The sequence below is a fragment of the Crocodylus porosus genome, unplaced genomic scaffold (genome assembly GCF_001723895.1).
Source record: "Crocodylus porosus isolate Cpor-Errol unplaced genomic scaffold, CroPor_comp1, whole genome shotgun sequence".
Lineage (NCBI taxonomy): Eukaryota > Metazoa > Chordata > Crocodylia > Crocodylidae > Crocodylus > Crocodylus porosus.
In genome coordinates this window covers 915,826-936,441 of record NW_017728919.1, presented here as the reverse complement: position 1 = coordinate 936,441, position 20,616 = coordinate 915,826, and the positions used below count along the sequence as shown (strand labels likewise).

The 20,616-nt window shown below is 57.3% G+C and overlaps 1 protein-coding gene across 2 annotated transcripts in view; it reads right to left on the bottom strand.

Annotated features, from left to right (window-relative positions):
• EFNA2 (ephrin A2) overlaps nt 1–20,610 on the bottom strand; it is an 89,968-nt gene extending 69,358 nt beyond the window's left edge. For both annotated transcript variants that reach the window (XM_019538280.1, XM_019538281.1), the window contains exon 1: nt 20,456–20,610. In XM_019538280.1, the coding sequence (XP_019393825.1) occupies nt 20,456–20,577 (122 nt within the window). In that variant the 5' untranslated portion in view covers nt 20,578–20,610. The remainder of the gene's footprint in view (nt 1–20,455) is intronic.
• Between the last annotated feature and the right edge of the window lie 6 nt (nt 20,611–20,616).

The window sequence follows — 20,616 nt, the reverse complement described above, 5'->3', positions numbered from 1 at the left end:
CCTTCTATTTATTAACCCCCCCGAGCAAGGAGAAGCACGAGGCTGCAACACAGAGCTCTACGGACGGAGATACGGCAGAGAGAGGACCGAACATTTCGGCATTGAGCGCGATGGACAGTGTGACGCCGTCGGGCACTGGGGCACCCAGCGGCTTTTTGCAGACCCTCCTCACTTAACCCACGCGAAGCGGGGAGGCCCATGTTGGGATCCCCGTCTCGCAGTTGGGAAACCGAGTCCCAGCAACGGCAGTGATTACCCAAGGACACACCCCGAACCACGCACAGAGGTGAGGCAAGAGCCCAGCCATCCGGCCTCCCAGCTCCTTGATCAACTCCCTCGAGGACGGGGGACGAAACCCAGGCGTCCGGGCTCTTGATCCCCTGCTCTGGTGACGACAGTACATCGGGGGGCAGCTCCCCGCTTCACAGAGGGCTCGGAAAATTCATCCCCACCCCCGCCTCAAATGCACGGGGTGGGGGGAGCTTTGCTCACAGCAGTGGTGCTTGGCACGTGTCCGAGTTGTTATCAGATTGGCACCAGCGCCCAGAGACCTTTGCTCCATGCTTTGATTGAGTCATAGTGGCCTCCCAGGCGGGGTCAGGGCTGCAAGGCCCGGGATGCACCCCTCCTCCTCCCATAGCAAACAAGTGAGTCATGGAGAGGGTAGGCAGGGCAGCAGTGACCCCCCAGGCCCACACACACCTCCCTCCATCTACACACCCTACACCCAACCAAGCCGCTAGCTCCCCGCTTGCTCCTCCAAACAGAGCAGTCCGCACGCCAACACCCCCCATACGTGCGCACACAGACGTGCACACACCTCCAGCAACCCGCCGGTTGCAGGACAGACGCTCCTCCCGGCAGCCAGCAGGGTCGGGAGCAGAGATGGTGGAAGGGCCCATGGGACCGGAGAGTTAAAGAGAGAAAATGCTGAGGGCTTTTAGCGCGAGTGCAAATGACCCCGCGCGGTTTCGCAGCGATGCGGGGCCCGGCCGGATTAGCAACCGGTGTCTCCATCAGGCCGCATCGATCCAGATAATAGCAGGCAATTGCTCAGCTACAATATCATAAAGTCCCTTTAACTACAGCCATAAAGCTCCCCACCGCAGCGGCCCCAGGCTCCCCCACTCGCCAGCTCTGCCGGAGGCAGCCGGGACCGGGCAGGCCTCGGGGGCTGCAGCAGTGACCCCCGTGCCCACTGGCCCCATCTCGCACGTGTCCACCGGCCAGCACAAAGGATGCAGCAAAGCCTCAGCACGCGCTTCCCTTGACGCACCGATGCCCAGGCCCTGCACCGCGCGGGGGAGGCTTCCTCTGCTCGGAGATGGGCCTTGCCCACGCGGGGCAGACCAGGACCTGCATGGACCGTTCAGCAGGTCTAGAGAAGATGCAAACACCAGGCCTCCCTGCCCTGCCCTGGCCTCCGAGCTTGAGCTCGAAGCTCCCTATCCCCCCGAATCCCAGCTGCCCGGCACCGCTGCGCCCCTCTCCAGGTGGTGCTGGGAACCCGGCCCTTGCACTCGGGGGTCGGCGCGCACTGTCCTGCTTCCACCCCACGCTCAGTGGTCAGCCCTTTTCCACCCCGGATGTGGTCTCAGGGTAGAGTGCAAGAAACCCCGACACCCACTGCCCGGGAAGTGCCTGTACTACGTTACGTTGCGCCGTTTAACGAGCGCACAATGTTACAATCTCACCAATTATTTGGTTTGTTTGTGTGGCTGCAGGAGCTGGGGAAAACCCCTCCGCACCTATCCCTGCCCTGCAGGAGTCCGTCCCGGGCCAGCTCGTTTGGGGAAAGCACCGCAATCCCAGTCGTCCAGTCACCTGCACCCGTCCATCCACGGCCCCGTGACTCCTGGCACCGTCCAAACCTGGAAGGTCCCAGCCCAAGTTTGCTACAGCAGATAGCCCGATTCCTCGGGGACGTGACCAGGGTTCGTCCGACTGACTCTCGCCAGCTGAGATACCTTTTTACCGGCTGAACAGGGTAAAAACTGCAGGCACGGCTCTGCCGCTCTCGAGGCAAGGCTGAACACTGAGCCAGCGTCAAACCGCGGTGCATTTAGACCTGTGGCTCTCAGCCTTCTCAGACGCCCTCGTTCAAGCCAAGACCCCCCCTCAGAAAACGTCAGCTCTTAGCTTTCACTCGTTTACCGGGGTCAGCGAAACCCAGGAGCAGACTTCCAGCTGCAAAGGGCAGAGCGACTGGGACGCCGGAGCCCTTTCAGAAATCTCAGGGTTGATCTTGTGAATCACACGTAGGTGTTTGCACGCCTGACGGCACTCGTGTTGCAACATCCTCGAGAGGCTCTCACAGCACCCTGGTTGAGAATCACCCATCTGACTCCGCTGCTCCGGCAGGCGGCACGCCCTGCGCGGGCTACGATGCCCCGCTGATCTGTGCCACGTGCGGGCCACGCGGGCACCGTGCGCGCGTCCCCTGTGCCCGGATCAGGGTCCGCGAATCGCCCACCCTTGTTCTCGCGCCGCCCCGACTGACCCCGCTGGCGTTCGCCGCGTCCCGGCTAACGAACCGGGCCGGGTGGAGAACGGGAAGCGCCGTGGGAACAGGCTCTGCCCGTCCGATGGGGCTGCGCCCTGCCAGGGTGGGTCTGAGCAGCGCCCCGACTTTGATGTTGACTCACCCCCGGGGCTGGCGGCAGCAAAGAGACGGAGAGAGCGAGCTCAGGCCTGCGAACCGCCCCAAAAACATCCCGCCGAGCCCGCTGCAGGTACCACGCGACCCAACCCAGAGCCGCAAAACTTCCCCTGGCCCGAGCTGCGGGCCCGATCCCCGCCTGCGCCGATTTACGTCGGACGGGGCTGGGGCCCGAGGTCCGGCACCCAGTCGGCCCCAGCAGCGGGAAGACGCGTTTGGGAGGAACCCGCCGGCCTCACGCCGGGCCCGGGCGTCAGTTGTGCGAGCGGTTCCAGCGCCGAGTAGAAAAGCAGACAGCTGCCGGATCGCCGTCCGCAGGGCCCGTCTCTCCCCGCGAATCCGATTCCTGTTCCTCCCGCACGTCCCCTGGCCGGCGGCGGTGCCTGGCGGGGGGAGGATTTACGGCCGGGAGAGACCTCTCACTTAGCCAAAATTGCTCTTGCGATACCATCATTATAAAAACATTAAAACCGGCCGGTCCCCGGCACCCGAGTTCATCTCACTGCACTTACACCTGGGCTCATAAATCCTCCTTTACAAGCCGGCCCAGGCAGGATGATTTATAAGGTGAAGCAAATATGAAAATGTTAAAATACAAAATATGGAAGCGATCAGACGGGGGCTCCCCTCCACTCCCTCCAGCCCCAGCGCCCTTCCTCTCTCTGGGGATGGGGGAACCTCAGGGCAACGGTCCCCATTCGGTACCTCTGTCCACCAACGAGACACCCGCGTTGTCCCCTCCCGGGCCTGCAAAGGCCCCACGGAGCCAGGGCTTGGGGAGAGGGGTCACGGAGAGGACCCTGATGCTCCAGCCACATCCCCAAGCTGTGTTCTGCCCAAAAACGCAGCCTGGGAGATGCCGGCGAAGCCTGGCTGGGTCCCAGCTGCAGCAACTGGTGCCTCAAGCCCCTTGGAAGCTGTCCCAGGTTGTAAGTGGACCCCGGGGACGTCGTTTTTGTGGTGGAGAAGGGAAGCTGATACTGTGGGAGCCTAAGGGAGGTATCGTTTGCTGAGCACTTTCCTCGGCGCGTCGGCTGCAATTTGGGACAACCGGGATCCTCCGAGCTGCAGGTGGGATCCCCAGCCTGGGGCTTCTGGCCGATCTGACGGAAATCGTCCCTGCACAAGACCCCAAAGGCCAAGGGGGGCCGGCTCGTAGCTACGCAGTGAGCCGACGGGGACACAGGACCGTCAGGACCTAAATCTCTCGGTGGCTTTAGGAAGTGCTTACCCACCCAATGTCTGCAATGGACACCAGCTAGCGCTCGTGCCAAGGTGAATCGCTTGATTGAGCCTGGGCAGATTTCCATTGCTGCTGGGGAGGCGTGGGGGGAAACCGAGGCATGGAGAGAAGGGGCAACACATTCAAGCTGGTGCAGCGAGCTGGGAAGACGCTCCAGGAGCCCGGCTCCGTGTTGCAACTGCCCAGACCTCTCTCCTCCTCAGCCAAGCATCTCGCTTCCCATTTCACCAAGGGCTTCACACCTCCTCCTCCTCCGCAATTCACTTCCTCCAGTCCAGGAAAAGGGCCAGGCTGTCGGAAGGTGTAACCCAGCGTCAGCCCACTCCACCAGGAATCGGGCCCAGCGGGTGCATTTACCCAACATGCTGGTTCTCAGACAAAAAGGGTGGGGGTCCAAGCAGGGCCGGGTCCTGCATCCCGATTCCCGAGAGGGGCGAGGGCTGGACCCCCACGGTGAGCTCATCCCTGCCGGGCACAGGCAGCAGGACACAGGGCCTCAGGGGAGCGGGGGATCAGAGCCCTGAGCACGGTTAGAAGTGGTCTGCAAACGTAACGGAGAATTTCCCGAGTCTGTTAGCTGCGCGGGCACGGGGAACTGTAAAACAGACGGACGAGCAGACGGATTTGCAAAGAGCTGCAAAGCTGCAATGTCTATAGAGCACCCTCTTTTATACGTCTCCCCAAAACTGCCGGCCACTCTGCACGGACCCGTCCTCTGTATCCCACCATTTTCCCACGAAACACCAAGGGTTCATCTCGCCCTCCGCGCAGAGCCCGGACTCTCGTGCAGGGAGACGGGCCCAGATGGGGGTTAACCCCAGGCTCAGCCAAGCTCTCCCACGGCTGGCACAGCTCAGAGGTGCTGCGCTGGGGCGCGGACACAGCCAGCTCACTCAGAGAACGGGGAGCCCCTAGTTTTAAGTGGTCCAGATGCCAACAGGCTGCATCCGGCACTAGCAAAACCTGAGCGGGGTCTGTCCTGGAAATACCAGCCCCAGAGCTACCCCCGTCAAGGGGAGGGGGTAGGGCACTGGGCTCAGACCCTTCCAGAGCCAAGAGCCATTTTCCAGGTCTGGATTTTGCTCCCCGGCTCCTAATAAAATTCAAGCTGGGGCTGGCATCAGGAACTGGGGTTTCCACCTCAACTCGCCTGTGCGAGGAACAGTTTCAGGGGGTGCTGTTTGAAGCGGCTCCGTGAGCCTTTGCATTGCACCGTCCTGCAACCTCGCTGCTCGGCCCGAGGGGTTCAGGCTTTCGGCGCAGGAGGGGCCGCGGCAGAGACGGGGAGCGCAGGTGGAGGCTTTTACAGCCCCTGCTCTGAACGGCCAACGTCTGGACCCGCCGGTGCCTCCTGCAGCTGGGAAACACAACAATGGAGAGACCGGCAGAGCGCGCGGGAGGCAGCGTCTGGAAAGGGGCCGAGCGAGGCGTTCGCAGCTCCACGGAGCTGCGGAGACTCGCACGCCTCTGGGGACCGGGGCTGGGGAAGTCGAGCGGCCGCCGCACTCAGACACTGCAGCAGCGAAGCCGTCAGTGCAGACGGACAGAGGTCAGACACCCCCGTTACATGCAGTGTGCGGCACCCGGGGAACTTGGGAGCCTGAGCATTTCCATGCTCCCGAACACAAGGTCACTGCGGAGATAACCGAACCTGCCGAGGCTGGAACGAGACTCCCTTCCTTAATAAAAAAACCTCAGAAAAAAGCCCTTCTAGGAGTCTGCTTGCCATGAAGAGCCTGGCACAGCCCGGAGTGCAGAGACGGAGACTTCCAGCCCTCCGTGAGCCCAGGCCCCAGCTGAGGGCTGTCGGCACCCCCCTGCTTGATGGACAATGCCGTCAAGTTCAGCCCATCGCCTGCTCGCCCTCCGTAACGCTCGTCACCCATGCCCGGAGGGGAACGGGGATCCAGCCCCGATCTCTAGAGGATCACAGGAGCTGGTGGGTGGAGGGGGCACTGCCAGGCTGGAGACCTGGGATTAGCAAGGAGGGGAGCTGCTACTGGCAGAGGCACCCAGGGATGGAGGCTGGGCCCAGCGGGCTGGGGGCAAGAGAGATAAAAGGGTACAAAAAGAAAGAAAAAACAAATGAAAAAAAAAGAGAGAGGAAAAATGCAACTTGAAGGGAAGAAAAATCCCGTGGGGGTTCACAAAGGCAGGACACGGCGCTGGGGGAGACCGGGGGGAGAGCTGGGGCACGGCGGGACTGAAGAGATGGCCGGCCCAGAGCCCGGGACGCAGCCGGGGAGCCCAGCCACTTCTCCCAGCGGCAAAAGCCGCAGGCCAAACTTCGTGAGCCCTGGAGTCCGTGGGACGCAGCCCGCACGGGGCCTATGAGAGCAAGTGGCCTGGGCTGGCCCTCTCCACTGCCGGCCCAGGGCGTTCCTCGGGAACAACCGCGTGCCAAAAAGGGGGCGCGAGAGACCCTGACTTGCCACGTCCCGCATGAGTTGGCCCAGCCTCAGGGCGCACGGAGAAGCCCACTGAGTGCCCCGACGCCCTGGAGCCCGCGCCCGGGTCTGTGGATGCCCCTACTCCAAACCCAACCCCCCAATTAGGTCTCAGGGCTGCAGACACAGGCGTGCCCCCGCGGGGCAGCAGCCAGGGTCCAGGACAGACCCGGGCTACAATCCACACGCTTGAGCACCCGGGCACGGACACTACAAACTCACACGAGAGGCAAGACGTGCACTCTGCGTCCGAACCCTTTGCTCAGGAAGGGGTCCCACAGGCCTGCTGCCCTGCCAGGATCAGGATCGGGCCCATCGGGGACCCACTGCTCTCGGCCTCGGCGCTAGCGGGTCGCTCCTACATGCGGAGCTGCTTGCAATCCTGCCCGTGCCCAGCAGCACCGGACACCCTGCAGCAGGTCGTGCCCCCTACATGCCCCGTGCCTGGCTCGGGACAGCGTTAACGTGGCGCCGGCCGATCCAGCCGGGAACCTCCTGCCTCATTGTGCCGGCTGAGTGTGCCACGAACTCCTCGCGCGCTGCAATTGCAGCTGGAGGTGCGAGGAAGCGTCTGAGGGCCGGATCCCAACCAGTGCAAGGCAACGGGCCAGAGCCCAGCAGGGGTAATGCAGCGTTGGCACCAACGGCTGTGGCGGTAGGTAACCTTACGCCAAGAATCGGGCCCTTCCTGCACAACTGGAGGAGGCGGGGGCGGCCAAGTCAGGCGGATCCACGTGGCCCGAGCGGGTCGGGACCCTCGCCAAACAAAGGAGACGGCTCCGGGCGATGGCGCCGTGTCGTCCTGCACAGCCCGAGTCCTGGCCGGGTCACGGACTGAACCCCTGGAGCTAAGGGGCAGAAGGGACGGACGCCCACACCCACGAAAACCCAATCGTGAGATGCGGCCGGGAAGGGGCACGTGGGGTGAAGCTCCCCGGGGATGGAAGAGCTGAGGCCAGTCTCCGTGAACCCAGGGGGACGCCGGCGACAGAGAGGACGAGGCAGGGAAGCGAGCCAGCAGCTCGGGGTTTCTCCGACCATCCCACAGGGAGGGAGAAACAGCAGAAACTTTTATGCTAATTTTTTTTTTTTTTTTTTTTAATCTTGCTTTTAATTTCTCATCTTTAAGAACGATCTGAAACCAAGCGGTCCCCCCACCCCCATCCCCGGGCGGCTGAGACCTCCCAGTCCGCAACGCCGGGCATGGATGCATTGCTCGCCGCCCCCGATGCCCACCCCTCTCTGCGCAGACACGGGCGCTGGAAACCCACCCTGACCTGTGCCCGTAGGCTGGTGCGAATGCAGGCACGTGCACAACACCGGGCCCGATGCTTGGATGCCCGGCTGGCAGCTGGGACCCTTTACGCCCAGCCCGCACTGGGCAGTGGAGGATCGGGCCCACGCAATAGCGCGGCGCGCAGGCACGCACGCAGATCCATTTTAAAGCCTTTTTCCTCCCACTCCATCACTGGATCGGCATCAATTGTCACTTCAAAAGAGGCCGGGCAGCAGCCCCCAATTCAAACACCCCGCTCCCCCCACCCCCGCCAGCCTCTTCGCCGCATACTCCCGAATACCAAGCATTCCTGTGGGGCACTGCCCCGGTTTTTTCCACTCAATTTCCTTCCTGAATCTGCGAGAGATAAATCGGCTGCGAGCCCTGTGCCGAGGCAGGCGGCCGGAACGGCAAATCCAGCGGTGCCAAGTTTAATAAGAATCCTGATCTAGAAACCAGATAATAATTGGGATTATCGAGCCGGCTGGGAAACAGCTTCCCCTGCTCCTGCTATCTCCCTGGTTTTTGGCAGCTGCTTAGTCGTGCGGCTCTGACTTTTCCATGCCGGCCCCGGCCGCGGGCTCCGGGGGAAGAGGTGACCCTCTGGCACGCAGGGCGGCCGGCTTTGCACAGCACGACCCCAAGGGCCCGCGATCTGCCTCTCCCCAGCACCCCAACGGCCGGATGCTTCACGAGCCCCAAAGCGCATGCACGCAGGCAGGAGAAGGGGGGACGGTCACGTACAGAGCAAGGCTGGATCCGGCACCGACGTCCTCCAGCCTTTCCAACGCCAGGCTGGGGAAAGGGTGCGGAGAGGCCGAATGCAGCCACCCCCCCACCCCCACCGGCTCGGCTTCTGCGCCACTTCCTTTAGAAAGCACGGGCAAGGGGAGGTCTGGGGGCAAAGAGACATGGATATGGGGGGGAAGGGACTCCTGCTCCCACCTGCAGAAACAGCTGTACCCTGGGGGCAGACAGCGGCCTGCTACCCGGGGGGCTTCCTTCCCTCCCCCGTGCCCCGCCTCACTCCACTCAGCGTTAGGTGCAATGGGTACATCATGGCGTGCTTGGTCCGCAGCCCAGACCTTCCTGGGGCTGCCTCTCCCATGCCCAACCCACCCCGCCACGAATCTTACCACCAGCTCAGCACGATGGGGCACAGATCCCAACCCCCCCCCCCATGTTCCCCAAATATCCTTGTGCCCCTCACTGCTCAGACCACCGCCTGCAACGCATCCCCCCTCTTCCCCTCCCAACAACCCAATTGCTCGGACTCCAGAAATTTCCGGCGCTGCAATAATCCTGTTGCGGTGCGATTCGGCGCGGGGCGCGAGGGCCGGGAGCTTTTTTCGCAGCCGAGACGGGATTGGAAAGAGGAAGAATTGGGATTTTCCAAGTTCTCTACAGGGTCAGGCTTGGGCGATTTTATTTTATTGAAAATATAAATAGGGCATTAAAAAGGAGAAAAAAATTTACAAAAACAGCCCGAGTAAAACCCCGCTCGAATACGTGATACGAGATGCCGCAGGAAGACGGGAGAAATAGCTGGAGCTGGGCAGACTGCTCAGGAATATTTCTATTTGTTGCCTCTAAACACTTTTGTCTGGCTCCTGGCACGTGGGAGAGCTCTGCTCCCCATATATTGTCGAAGAGAAAATAAGCGGATAGAAATATCCCCCCCCCCAAAACACTTCTGCAAAAATTCTCCGAAACGTGGTTCCAGACACATTGGGCAGAGAATGACTATTTACACGGACAGAAGGAGGAATGACACGCTCATAAAGACCACGTCGGAGATGACTGCGCTGCATCGGGAGGGAGAGAGACTGGACCATCTAATAGGTCTTTTCCATCGCTGATTGCTCCGAAGCCACTCGGTAATTTCTTTGCCTTTCAACGGAGGCAGCAGTAACGGAGGCAGCCGGCGTCGGACCCCCAGGAGATTTGAAGAGGGATCGAGAGGCCATTAAAGGGATCAGAAATTCTCTTTTTTTTTTTTTTTAAAGGAGTTTCATTGATGGGGAGACTGCAGGCGAGGCAGGGCTGCCAGCTGGGGGTCGGGCGCAAGGGACGGGGGCCCGAATCCCTGCAGCTTCTGCCAGCACCACCGCACGCAGGGGAGGAGGTGGGGTGGGGACGTGGGCTCCCGCGGCCGTTAGGTGTTGGCCGTGCCTTTGGCAAAAGAAGAGTGGACTCATTAGCACGAGCAGAAGTCCCGGCAGCCCACAAGAGCCTTTGGGCAGCCCTTCCGCCCTTTCCCCGCACGTGCGCACACGCACAGACACACGTGAGCGTGCACACGCACACATCAGCACTGCAGAAAAACTCCATGCAAAGCCGGGGCCAGAAAAGCAGCGAGAGAAGGGCAGAAATGGGAAGAGCCGATGCACGGCAAGGGACCAGGGCTGGCTCGGAGCCCACTGAGGCAGGGACGTCTCTAACCCTGGTCCCGGAGGACACGACGGGCAAGGATGGGAATGGACCCCGTGATCTCGAATCAGGGTCTTGCCTTGGTCTCACCCACTGCAGTGCCCGGGAGGGCGGTGGGGCCGGAAGGCCATTAACGAGGAGGGAAGGAAGAAATAAAAGCCTCCCTCTCCATCCGCCCAGCGCATCCTCCCTGCCTCCATTAAGGACCCAAAGGGCAGCACCAAGGTGGGGCTGAGCGGGAGCTCTGCTCGCGCCGGCAGCTGTCGATCGCTTTGCTTTGTGGCATTTAAATCACTCCGGGGATCAATACGGTCAACGGAGCCGAGGGCCCCGCTTCCTGGCATCGACAGCCGCTTGTTATCGCGCGGGTGGGGGTGCCCCGCCGTCAAAGGGATTTTTGGACAGTGCCGGGCAACCCCAAGGCGCGGTGGGTCCTGCAGACTCCAGCGCCGGCACCCCGGGGTCCCGGTGAGCTGCCGGCTCTGCCTGGCCCCTGCGCCCCAGCCCCTTGGGTCGAGTTCATTAGCATGAGGCAAAGGGTATGCCCCGCTTTCCCCCCCCATCCTGCAAGCCAGGGCAGGCTCCCCATCCACCCCAGCCCCTGAGGGGACCTCACACCCCTTCCTCATGCTGCCCCGGGGCGGCTTCCCATGCATGCCCCATATTCTTGCCCACCAAAGGTACGTGGGCAGCTGGCACGACCCCATCCCACCAGCGCTCCCTCCTCCCTTTGGCTGAAGCCTCCATCACTCTCGACATGGATGGGGCTCTGCCGACGGGCACAGGACCCTTCTTCCCACCAGGCCTGCTGGGCACCCACCCTGCCGTCGATGGGCACGGGGGCCGCCGCAACCAGGCCTGGGCTAGGTGCCCACCCCGGCACCCCACCCACCGGGGCGAGGTGGGGGCAGAGGCGCCCGCTGGGCAGGGCATGCCACGTGGATACACCCCAGCTTCGCTCTTCCATACCTGGCAAGCACGGTGGGCTGAGGGAAGGGAGCTCCTTCAAGGCATCCAGGCCTCTTGGCCAAGCCCTGGCTGGAAGCCAGCCCTCTCCACTCCCCCCTTTGCAAGCGACAGAGGCCTTCTGCAGGGGCGAGAAGGGGCTGCCCCCTTTGCCAACCCCTTGGACGGGGGCTCACAGCACCCTCGCTGTCGGGGGACTGGGCAGCGCCAGCCCCAACCTCGCACCCAGGCTCTTTGGAGCCCGAGGCCACCATCCTCCCCCCAGCATCAACGGGACACCTCCTGCAGGACTCACGGGCTGAGTTTTATCAAAGAGGATGGCGGGATGAACCAGTACAGTGCACTGGGCAGCAGGAGCCCTGCAAGGGACAGGGAAGGCGAGCGCTAAAACCCCAGCTCGTTTGCCTGCTAGCATCGGCCGCACACCTCCCCACCAACACCGGGCTCACCCGTGCACCCGCGCCAAGACCCTGCAGGGGTCGAAGGGTGACAACGGGTCCATGCCCCCCCGTTACCCCCTCTCTTCCGCAGCGCCCCCAGAGCCATAGCTGCGAGGCCGGCGGGGGGCGTCAGGCAGATGTGGATGAGTAGAGCGTGGCAGGACCCAGCCTACCACGTGCCGGCAGGTGAGGATGGTGTTGATGTCAACGGGCGCAATCAGGACAGACACCACCTTCAGTGTGACCCAGCCCCAGAGCCCCCCATTCACCTCTCTGCAGCCCACCCAGCACCTTGGCACATGGCTCTGCCTTGCCCCTGCGCCTGGGGAAAAAAAAAAAAAAAAAAGGCAACGCTGTCCCCCCCACTCCTCTCCGGCTTTGAGTAAGGAGGCTCATTAAGAGGTAATTAGCTCTCCAACAATGGGAAGCTATTTAGCAGCCCAGCCGCACAGCATCAACAACCAAAGGGGGGAAGAAAGAAATAAAAACACTTCTAACACCTAGTAATAAATGCTGATTAACCATCTGGGTGGACAGGGCCGGCTCTGGCCCAGCAGGCAGGCCAGGGGCTGCCAGTCCTAGTCTCTCACCTCCCTTGCTTTTCAGCCTCCCTTCTCTCCCAGCCGAGGCTCAAGCTTTTTCCTTAAGCTTCCCTAGCATTGCTAGCGGCCAACCGCTGTCCTGTCTACACTACTTCGCCTGGTGTCGCACAAGTGACAGCGGGACTCGGTGGGGTAATTTTAAGAGGCGACAGAGAGCCACGGGGGCTGGAAAAGCAGCGCTCTCTGAACCACCTGCAAACAGGCAGCTGGGGAGCTCGGGCTCCCTCCCCGTGCCCCGGTCCCCGCCAGTGACACACAAGCCCTGCGTGGAAAATGTCACTGATTTCCAAGACGCTTCCCAAATTCATCTCCTAAATACCAATGTGTCACTCGCCGCTGGAGAACGCTGCCCGCCCGCGCTCCCCTTCCCCAGGTGGATGCAGCGGGGCCACGCATCTGCGTCGCTCCAGGCAGCACCCGAGCAGCGAACAGCAGGTCGGCTCAGCCCGACCCGCGATGGAGCCAGGCTGCCAAGAGCCCCGTTTCCCTTCCTCGCCCAGGCAGGCAAAAAGCGTGCTCTTCGCTCTGTCATTTAGACACGCACAGGGCCTGCAAGGACGCCGGACCCCGGGGTGAGGGATGCAGCCCGCTCTAGGGTGGGATGGGCCGAGCCAAAAACCTGCAAAGTACATATCCATATCGGCATGGAGGGGAACAACGCCCAGATGACAGCACCTTCCTGAGCAGGCTGGGGAGCAGCTGGCAAGGTGAGGACAGCAGGGCAAAAACCAAGCTCTTGACCCGCCTCTGTAGCAAATGGAATAGGACTAAAATGTTCCGCCTTAGAGAGAAAGGCTCTTTTACACTACATGGTATTCCCATTTCCACATGCACATTTGAGTGTGTGCACACTCATCTGCCTACTTACACACAAGCAGATGGATTCCTTGGAATACACCAATACAGGCAGATGTGTTAGGGAGACATATATGTACCTATGCGATACAGATAAACAGAGATACAGCCGTGTATGCACCTACAGACAAAACCAGGTGCATTTTACACAGATAAAAATAAGTGTGCAATTATATATAAATCTACATGCGTGCCTATAGATGAATATAAATACACAGGTATGTAAATAAAAAAAGAGAGAGATTACATGTATGTTGTATAGAGATGGAAATGCATTTCTGTGTGGATATCTATATAGCATATAATTTTAGATGACCTCGAGGTCCCTTCCAGCCCTACTACTTTATGATTTATTGTATGCAACTATATCTATATCTTTATAAATAAATATTAAATGTAATGGGTTTCTGTTAATATATGTTATAGATGTGCTATATATGTGAAATGTATGTATGTATGTATGTGCACACGCACAGTTATATTTCAGAGTAGTTTTAAACCCACCCTGTTGCAATTCAAAGTGCTCCCACCCCTGCCCCACACCCTGGCCCCATCCCTTTATTCCTGTGATCAGACAGGTGAACGGCACCGAGGATTTAAAGCAGGGAGCACCCAGGTGAGTGGCAAACCTGCAGCTGGTCCCGCTCCACCCCAAGGCCCACAGCTCCATCCTTATATTAGGATTCTGTGCATAGCCAGCATCTGGATACCAAATGTGCAACCGGTGGGGAACGTAATTGCAATCCCTAGAAAGAAGGAAAGAGAGAGAGAGAGAGAGACAGGTAGAGACAGAGAAAATCTTGTCAGAGCCATTGGACCTGTTTGTATCTGCTGTTTATTAACTGTGCTTGCTACAGACCTTGGCTAGTGAAGAATCACTAACAGGGCTTAACGGTCTGGAAAGGAGAGAGATGAGGGGGTGGGGGGAGGGCTGCAAATGTTCTTTGTATAAAGGGAAAGGAAAATGAGCGAAAGCCACTGAGAGCTAATTGAGCGGAGGGTGGCATGCACGAGGGACAGCAGGGACAAGGGGGTCCCGACACCCCGAAGCAGCATGCCCAGGTCTCTCCGCATCTCCCCACCCCCTTCGCCACCAAAACAGGGCAGCCTGCCATAGCACCCTCACCCTATGCATAGGGGCGTGAATCTGGGTGCAGAAATTAGCTAGGCGCCAAAGTCTAGCTCCAACGTGATCTGAGGCTGGCTCTTTTTTTTTTTTCTTTTTTTTTTTGTGGAGGGGTTAGCTCAAAAACTTCAGGAAACTGCTGCCAAAACCTTGGGATGGGGCAAAATGGGGAGCAGGCAGCCAGGGTCCAAAGACCCCGTCTCCTGCTCTGGGCGCCTGCGGGAAGCAGAGGTCTGGAAGCACAGACCAGCTGGACAGCTGGCACCAGACCTTTCTGACGTGATGGACATGTGCACATATTTGCCCCGAGGGTGCCAGGCACCCCGCACAGCCCCCCATGCACCCCGCTTGACACCAACCTCTCCCTGGGCCCTTCCCCTTGCTCCCGCATTTGAAACTGCGGCAGCGTAACGAGGCCCCAATCCTTTGGGTTGTAGCACCAATGAAGACAGCAGTCAAACTGGCCAGGGAAGCTAACCAGCCTTCATCTGCACTGAGCAGAGCCTTCCCAACCCTAAAATACTGCATTTCTGGTGCTTTTTCACCAGTGCATCCAATGGGTCACTAAAGGACAGTCTGTCTCTGGATGCTGGGAGCCCTTCTGAGGTGCTTTGAACCATAGCAACTCAGCTGGGAGATCCCCTGTTTTGCAATAAAGCAGAAGACACGGTGTGCAAAACCCCACCGCTTGGGGTCCTTCCCTACCCTACAGTGCAAGGGAGCACGGCTCAGACTTCAACTGTGCCCAGCGTGGGAGGAAGGGAACCCCTCCTGCTCACATCCAAGTGGCAGGAAGGACTCCGATGCCCCACCAGCTGGGCCGCATGGCCCTCAAACCCATTCCTCACAAGCATCAGTGTGGGGAGGGACCCCCAAAAGTGATGCCCTTCCCATCACGAATGTCTCCAAGCACTGCCATGGGGCTGGTCACCTGCCCCGCGCTCCAACTCCCCACCCCACGCCTCTAAAAAGCAAGGTAAAACCCCTGGATGGAGACCCCCCACCCCGGACCTCCACAAAACGACGGAGCGCCGAGGAGAAATCCCAGATGTGCTAACAAAACAAAAATCAGAAAATAAACCTTCCATGCAAAGAAATGACTGCAGTTAAATATAGGCCATGGGTAAAATCGAGATCGTTTATGGCGCTCGTAACCAGACTGCAAATAGAGAAGGAAAATACCTAACACTTTGCACATTTCCCCTTCTCTACAGATATATAAATATACAGCTGCATGTTCAGGAATTGCATTTGGCTACAGGGAAACTGTCATTCTGGAATTACTATAACCTGCCTATTACAGAGTGGGGAATGAAAGCAAGCCTGAAATCCCTGGTCCTGCCCCTGCTTTGCAAAGGTTTTCAATCGCACTCCAGGGTTCGGGGGTTTGCGGGGAGATGGCATCGTGGCACCCATGCAGGGTGAGGTCATTCCTTCCCAAAGACCAGAGGCAGGGGTCCCGCCGACACCGCAGGTTTTCCAGCACGCAATGGAGATTTCCACCCGAATTCGTGGTCTGGAGGAGCCTCTACAACCGAGTTCGACAGAATTGAGGCCCCGTTAGGCATCATAACCTGACCCCTGCTCGGCCAGAGGACAGATTTGGGTACAGTTCTGATAGAGGTGGTCAACGGTAGTGGGAGAAACATGTACACGGTGTGCAAGAAACCAGCCCAGCCTCCCCTGCCTCTCGCTGCATTTTAATTTGGCCCCTAATTCTTTCCAAGGGCTCTACGGACCCAAAAAGGTGTTCGATTTCTATACCAGGACCGGAGAAAAACCCCACTGCAGCAAACCATCCTGCCTATGCCGAGCAATGGGCTGGGGACTTACAGGAGCATTGCCATCACTCCAGTCTGACGTTCAAAGTGGCGTGCAAGACATCGCACGCTGACTTGTGTGGGGCCCGATGTGAAAGTGGCCCTGTTTACACGACTCCACGCGTGTCACATGTTATGCCATGCATGCTTGGAGAGGGATCTGCGGAGAGGAAGCGCAAATGCCCATTTCGCATGGGCAGGCTGGGGTCTTCACCGTGTCAAGGGAGCAACCAGCACTTCCATCCATTAAGCGCAAGCAAACACATTACTGTGCGCATCTACGCGTGCAAGTATATCCCCGTCATATACATTATATAATCTCCTCTTCGAGTATTTCCATGCTAGCCTGCGAGATCCATTTAATACAACGCATTTAACATTTTCCAAATGCCCACTTACAATACCAATATAAATCTCTCTCTCAGTCTATTGTGACTACTTATATTAACAATATAGAGAGAATGGGCAGACCGCAGCCCATCTCAATTTGCAGCTGATTTTTAATTTGGACACAATTATCAAACCTGGGCAAATGATACAGACCACTGATGTCTACAAAGAATAGGTTATAATCATCATCAAAAAAGGGGGAAAAAAATGCATCTTGCCAAACTAGGTGTGTGGGTTTTCAAGATTATATGGGGCGGGAGGTGCAGGGGGTTGCCATTTTCTTTTCTTTTTTTTTTTTAATAATTTTCTAATTTCTCCATTATTAAGCATGAAGGGAAAAGAAAAGAAAATTGGGACAGAAACCAAGAGACAAAAGATTTTTTTTTTTTTTTTTTTTTAAAAGGCTCAACCAAACCTCTGTCCTATCGAGAGAGAAATAAATAAAAATGTCGCTTGTGCTTCCCCCCCACCAGTGAGCAGAAAGCTCAACAGGAATTCCTGGGTTTGCTCCACCTAACAAACTGCCCTGAATTTCCACCATCCCAAAACCCAGGACACGCACAATCGGCGATGCACAATGCAGGACACTACCGCGCTGGAAGAATTCGGACCTTATCCCAGATCCAAATGTCACTAATACGACTAGTGAAAACCCACCAGCTCTCTCCATTGTTCGCTCTTTTACCTACACTTATATATAAGATGTTGGGGTTTGGGGTTTTTTTTTTTTTTTTTTTACTTCCTCCTCCATATTTTTTCTTGGTCGACACTGTCTTTGTCAACGCTGGATTTTTAAAACACTATTTTCCAGGGACATTGCCTGCCTGTGCAATGTCATCGTGGGGGCTTACACAGAGGCGCTGGGGCAAAAAAGGGCCGTGATAAGGGGGTTTCGTGAAGCTGGGAGCAAGGGAGCATGAGCCTTATAACAGACGGCGAGTGGTTTTGCAGAGCTCCTTATAACAACGGGGTCAAACGCCAACCGCTCAATCTTGGCTTGCGAGCCCACTGCAACGTTCGCGTTGCCCAACTGCCCCGCAGCGCCCAGCAGTCACGTCCCCAGTCCCAATGCTCTTGACCCCGAAGTTTGAGCGGTTGTATAACACACGTTGAAGTCCTATCTTTTCCGTGTGCGAGAGCCCTAGCACATGTTTGGCACTGAACAGAACAAAAGAAAAGAGCCCAGGCTGTAGAAGCTGGGAAGGAATCGAAGCTGTAACCAAAAACTTAGCGAGGGGGAAAAAAAAAAAAGAAAAAGAAAAAGAAAAAGAAAATCTCTCTCTTCCAACCCCCCACAAAAATGTGGGAGAGATAATAAAATCCATATGCGACGCAACCAGCCGGTAAAGATGCCGCGCAGGGATGCACGCACAATAGGACCGAGGTCCCTGAACTTTAGGGTAACCGAGAGCTGGGCACAGCAGAAGGGACACTGCAGGAAACGGTACATTTGCAAATCCCGTTTATGCCTCCGAGGGAATATTTGATGGCTGGATAAATCCAGCTGGTGGGGAGACTCCGAGCAGCCTCTCAATCCCGTGTGCATCTCACGGTCTTATAGGTGCCTATAGATACATCGCCTAAGTGACACGCTCATGAGACAGAGCGGCTCAGACCGCAGATCCATGCCCAAGTTGTCTCAGCAGCCCCCACGCCACATACATCACGCTCCGCTCGCCTGGACAGAGATCCTCATTGAAATACAGTTGGGAACTTGAATAAAATGTAAAAATTTCACTGGAGATCATCTCCAGAATGAAGAGTCCATTCATACTGTCAGGAAGCGGACTGGAAAATAAAAAGTTCTCTATTAACGGTTCCCCTCTGAGCTTTCCCACAGCAAGAGGGGGAAAATCTCTCCAGCGCTGCAAATGCAAAAGGACCCCCTCCTTGTCAGCGGCAACATTTTCTGGTCTATTTTGCTACCCATTTGTCTGCTTCGCTCTCTACTGCACAGGGGCGCAGGGCTCGCTCTCCATAAGCCCAGCCAGGGTCCATACCTGCATGGATTTCTCCTCTGTAGGCACCGACGATGAGCGAAAAAATATGGATGCGACCCCGCCGGAAACGCCAAGATCTAATGAATTACACCCGCAAAACGCCTGTGCCTCCAAACGCAGCCATCAGTTCCTTCAGCTCTGTACAGAGATTTTACAGATGGCCTCAACTTTTTTTTTTTTTTTTAGCAGTGGAAAGTAGGATTTCCACCGAACTGCCCATGAATTTGCCCCTTTCAAACAGCTGGGGGAGGGGGGGAGGATGAATTCCCTGCAGTCTTAGTCACCTGTGCCAAGAGTGAGAGGAAGAGCCCTGCTTCATTTCAAACTCGCTATTTTCCTTCCCCCAAAATTAGACTGAAAAAGGAAATACAGCAAACTTTGTTTCGGTTTGTTTTTCAAATGAACCCTCGAAAGGAGGGAATGAATTGCAGAGAAAGAAAAATTACACCAAAATGATCAAATAGCATTTTTTTCTCCCCAAAGAAAATAAATACCTTAAACATTAATAAACCTTCTTCCTTCCCACCCCTCCCACCCTTTACAGCAATTGGGAATTGCTGCTTCTCAACCCTGAGCCCTCCACACCCCTGTGAGCCCTGCTTTGTGGTCTATTAGACACTGGTAGACTGAATAATATTTCACAAAAGCCATTATGAGCCTCTGAGCACAGATAACCCGTTTTCGAGTCTCGCCACCGAACCAGCCGTGGAAGCATATTTTAAATAATCCTGTGGCAATAAGTGGCAGCACAAGATGCCCTTTGTTATAGCGGCTGGGTCCTTGCAGGGCACTTTCATGGCTCCCCAGTATACGTTTCCCACAGTCCTGATGTCTTTTCACGTGAACTGGGAAGAGCCATGCTACCGCAACAGTGCCTGTAACAAAATACTGCCAACTCAGGGCTTTACATGGAAAGGAAAACTTGAACTTCCCCAAAGTTGACTGCCAAACGGGATTGCACTAAATAGCAGAAATGGAGCAAATCGAAGAGCACGACGCCAGCACCAGTAGCCCCCCAGGACGGTGCACGGAGCATCACTCCGACGCAGGGGGTGAGCATCCAGCGGCAGAGGCAACGCGGCCACTTTGGGATCCGGATTTAAATATTCCCTACTGAAAAATACACCCAGCTGCACACGGGGAAGGACTAGGCTCTCTCCATGTCCCTGGGCAGCCTTGCTGGGCTTCCTGAGCCTTTTGGAAACTTTAAAAAAAGGCACCTGAGGAAAAGACACCGGTCGGAGCCAGGCTTCCCTGCCTCCAGCCCACCTGCACCAGCAGGGAGAGATCAGAGCGGGATCGGCAGCACCCTGGCACCGGAGGGACAGGCTGAATTCAAGCAGGAGAGAGCTCCTGAGTGACGTGTCATTGATTTTACAGTCCGCAACGGTTCTGAAAACTGCTCTGGTTTGTTCACCTTGGCTAAGCAGACTCACAACTTCCCAGAACTGACTTCTGGGGGGGAAGGGAGACTTGGTGCCAGAAGCACATCTGCCAAGAAAAACAGAATCGTAAAATCTAATGCCTGTATCTATTGGGTTGACACCCGCTCTTAGCTCCAAGCAGGGCTTCAAAATTGAACCCTCCACCCCCCCCCCAAAAAAACACTGCCTGCAAAAAATTAAATAAAGAGCCACTGCTATCTTTCCCCCCTTTTCAATACAAGGCTCCTTGGTAGCTGCAGTTGCCTTATTCTTCTTTTTTTTTTTTTTAAAGAAATTAGGATTTGTTGCAAAATGATATCACCCAAAATTGAGTCTTTTTTTTTCCCCCCCTGCAGCGGTTTCTTCGCCTAATAAAAGCACCCATTTCCTGCCATGGACTCACTGCAAGTGAAGCACACTGGCAGGGCTCACCCAAAAATTAGTCCTAATAAGCACCCAGCCTGTGCACTCCTCTACACCCCTATGCCGGGTGCACCCACACTGCCGCTGCCGCTCCCAGGTTTACAAGGGGATGAGCTAATTGACACCGTTCATTAGGGAGGAATGTTTCCTTTGCAACAAGTCGGCGAGGGAAGAGAGAGAAAAAGGAGCCCCCCCCAAGAGAGGCTGGGGAATGAATGCAGGCTGGGGCTGCCTGGTGTTTGCGCGGCTGAAAAGTTGCTGGGAACTTTTCTCCTAAAATCATCCCCCCTTGGGCTGGTGGGCCCGCGAGAGGGGCCGGGGGATCCCGGGGGAAGGGGCCACGCGCCGGCTTACCTGGGGTTGCTCTTGTTCCAGTACACGGCGTAGCGATCCGAGATAACTTTCCCCGTCTCGTCCGTCCAGACGCAAACCCCGACCAGGGCGACCAGCAGCGCGGCCACCTCCAAATGCACCATCGTACTCGCCCGGCCGGCCGGCCGGCGCCCGCCCCCCCC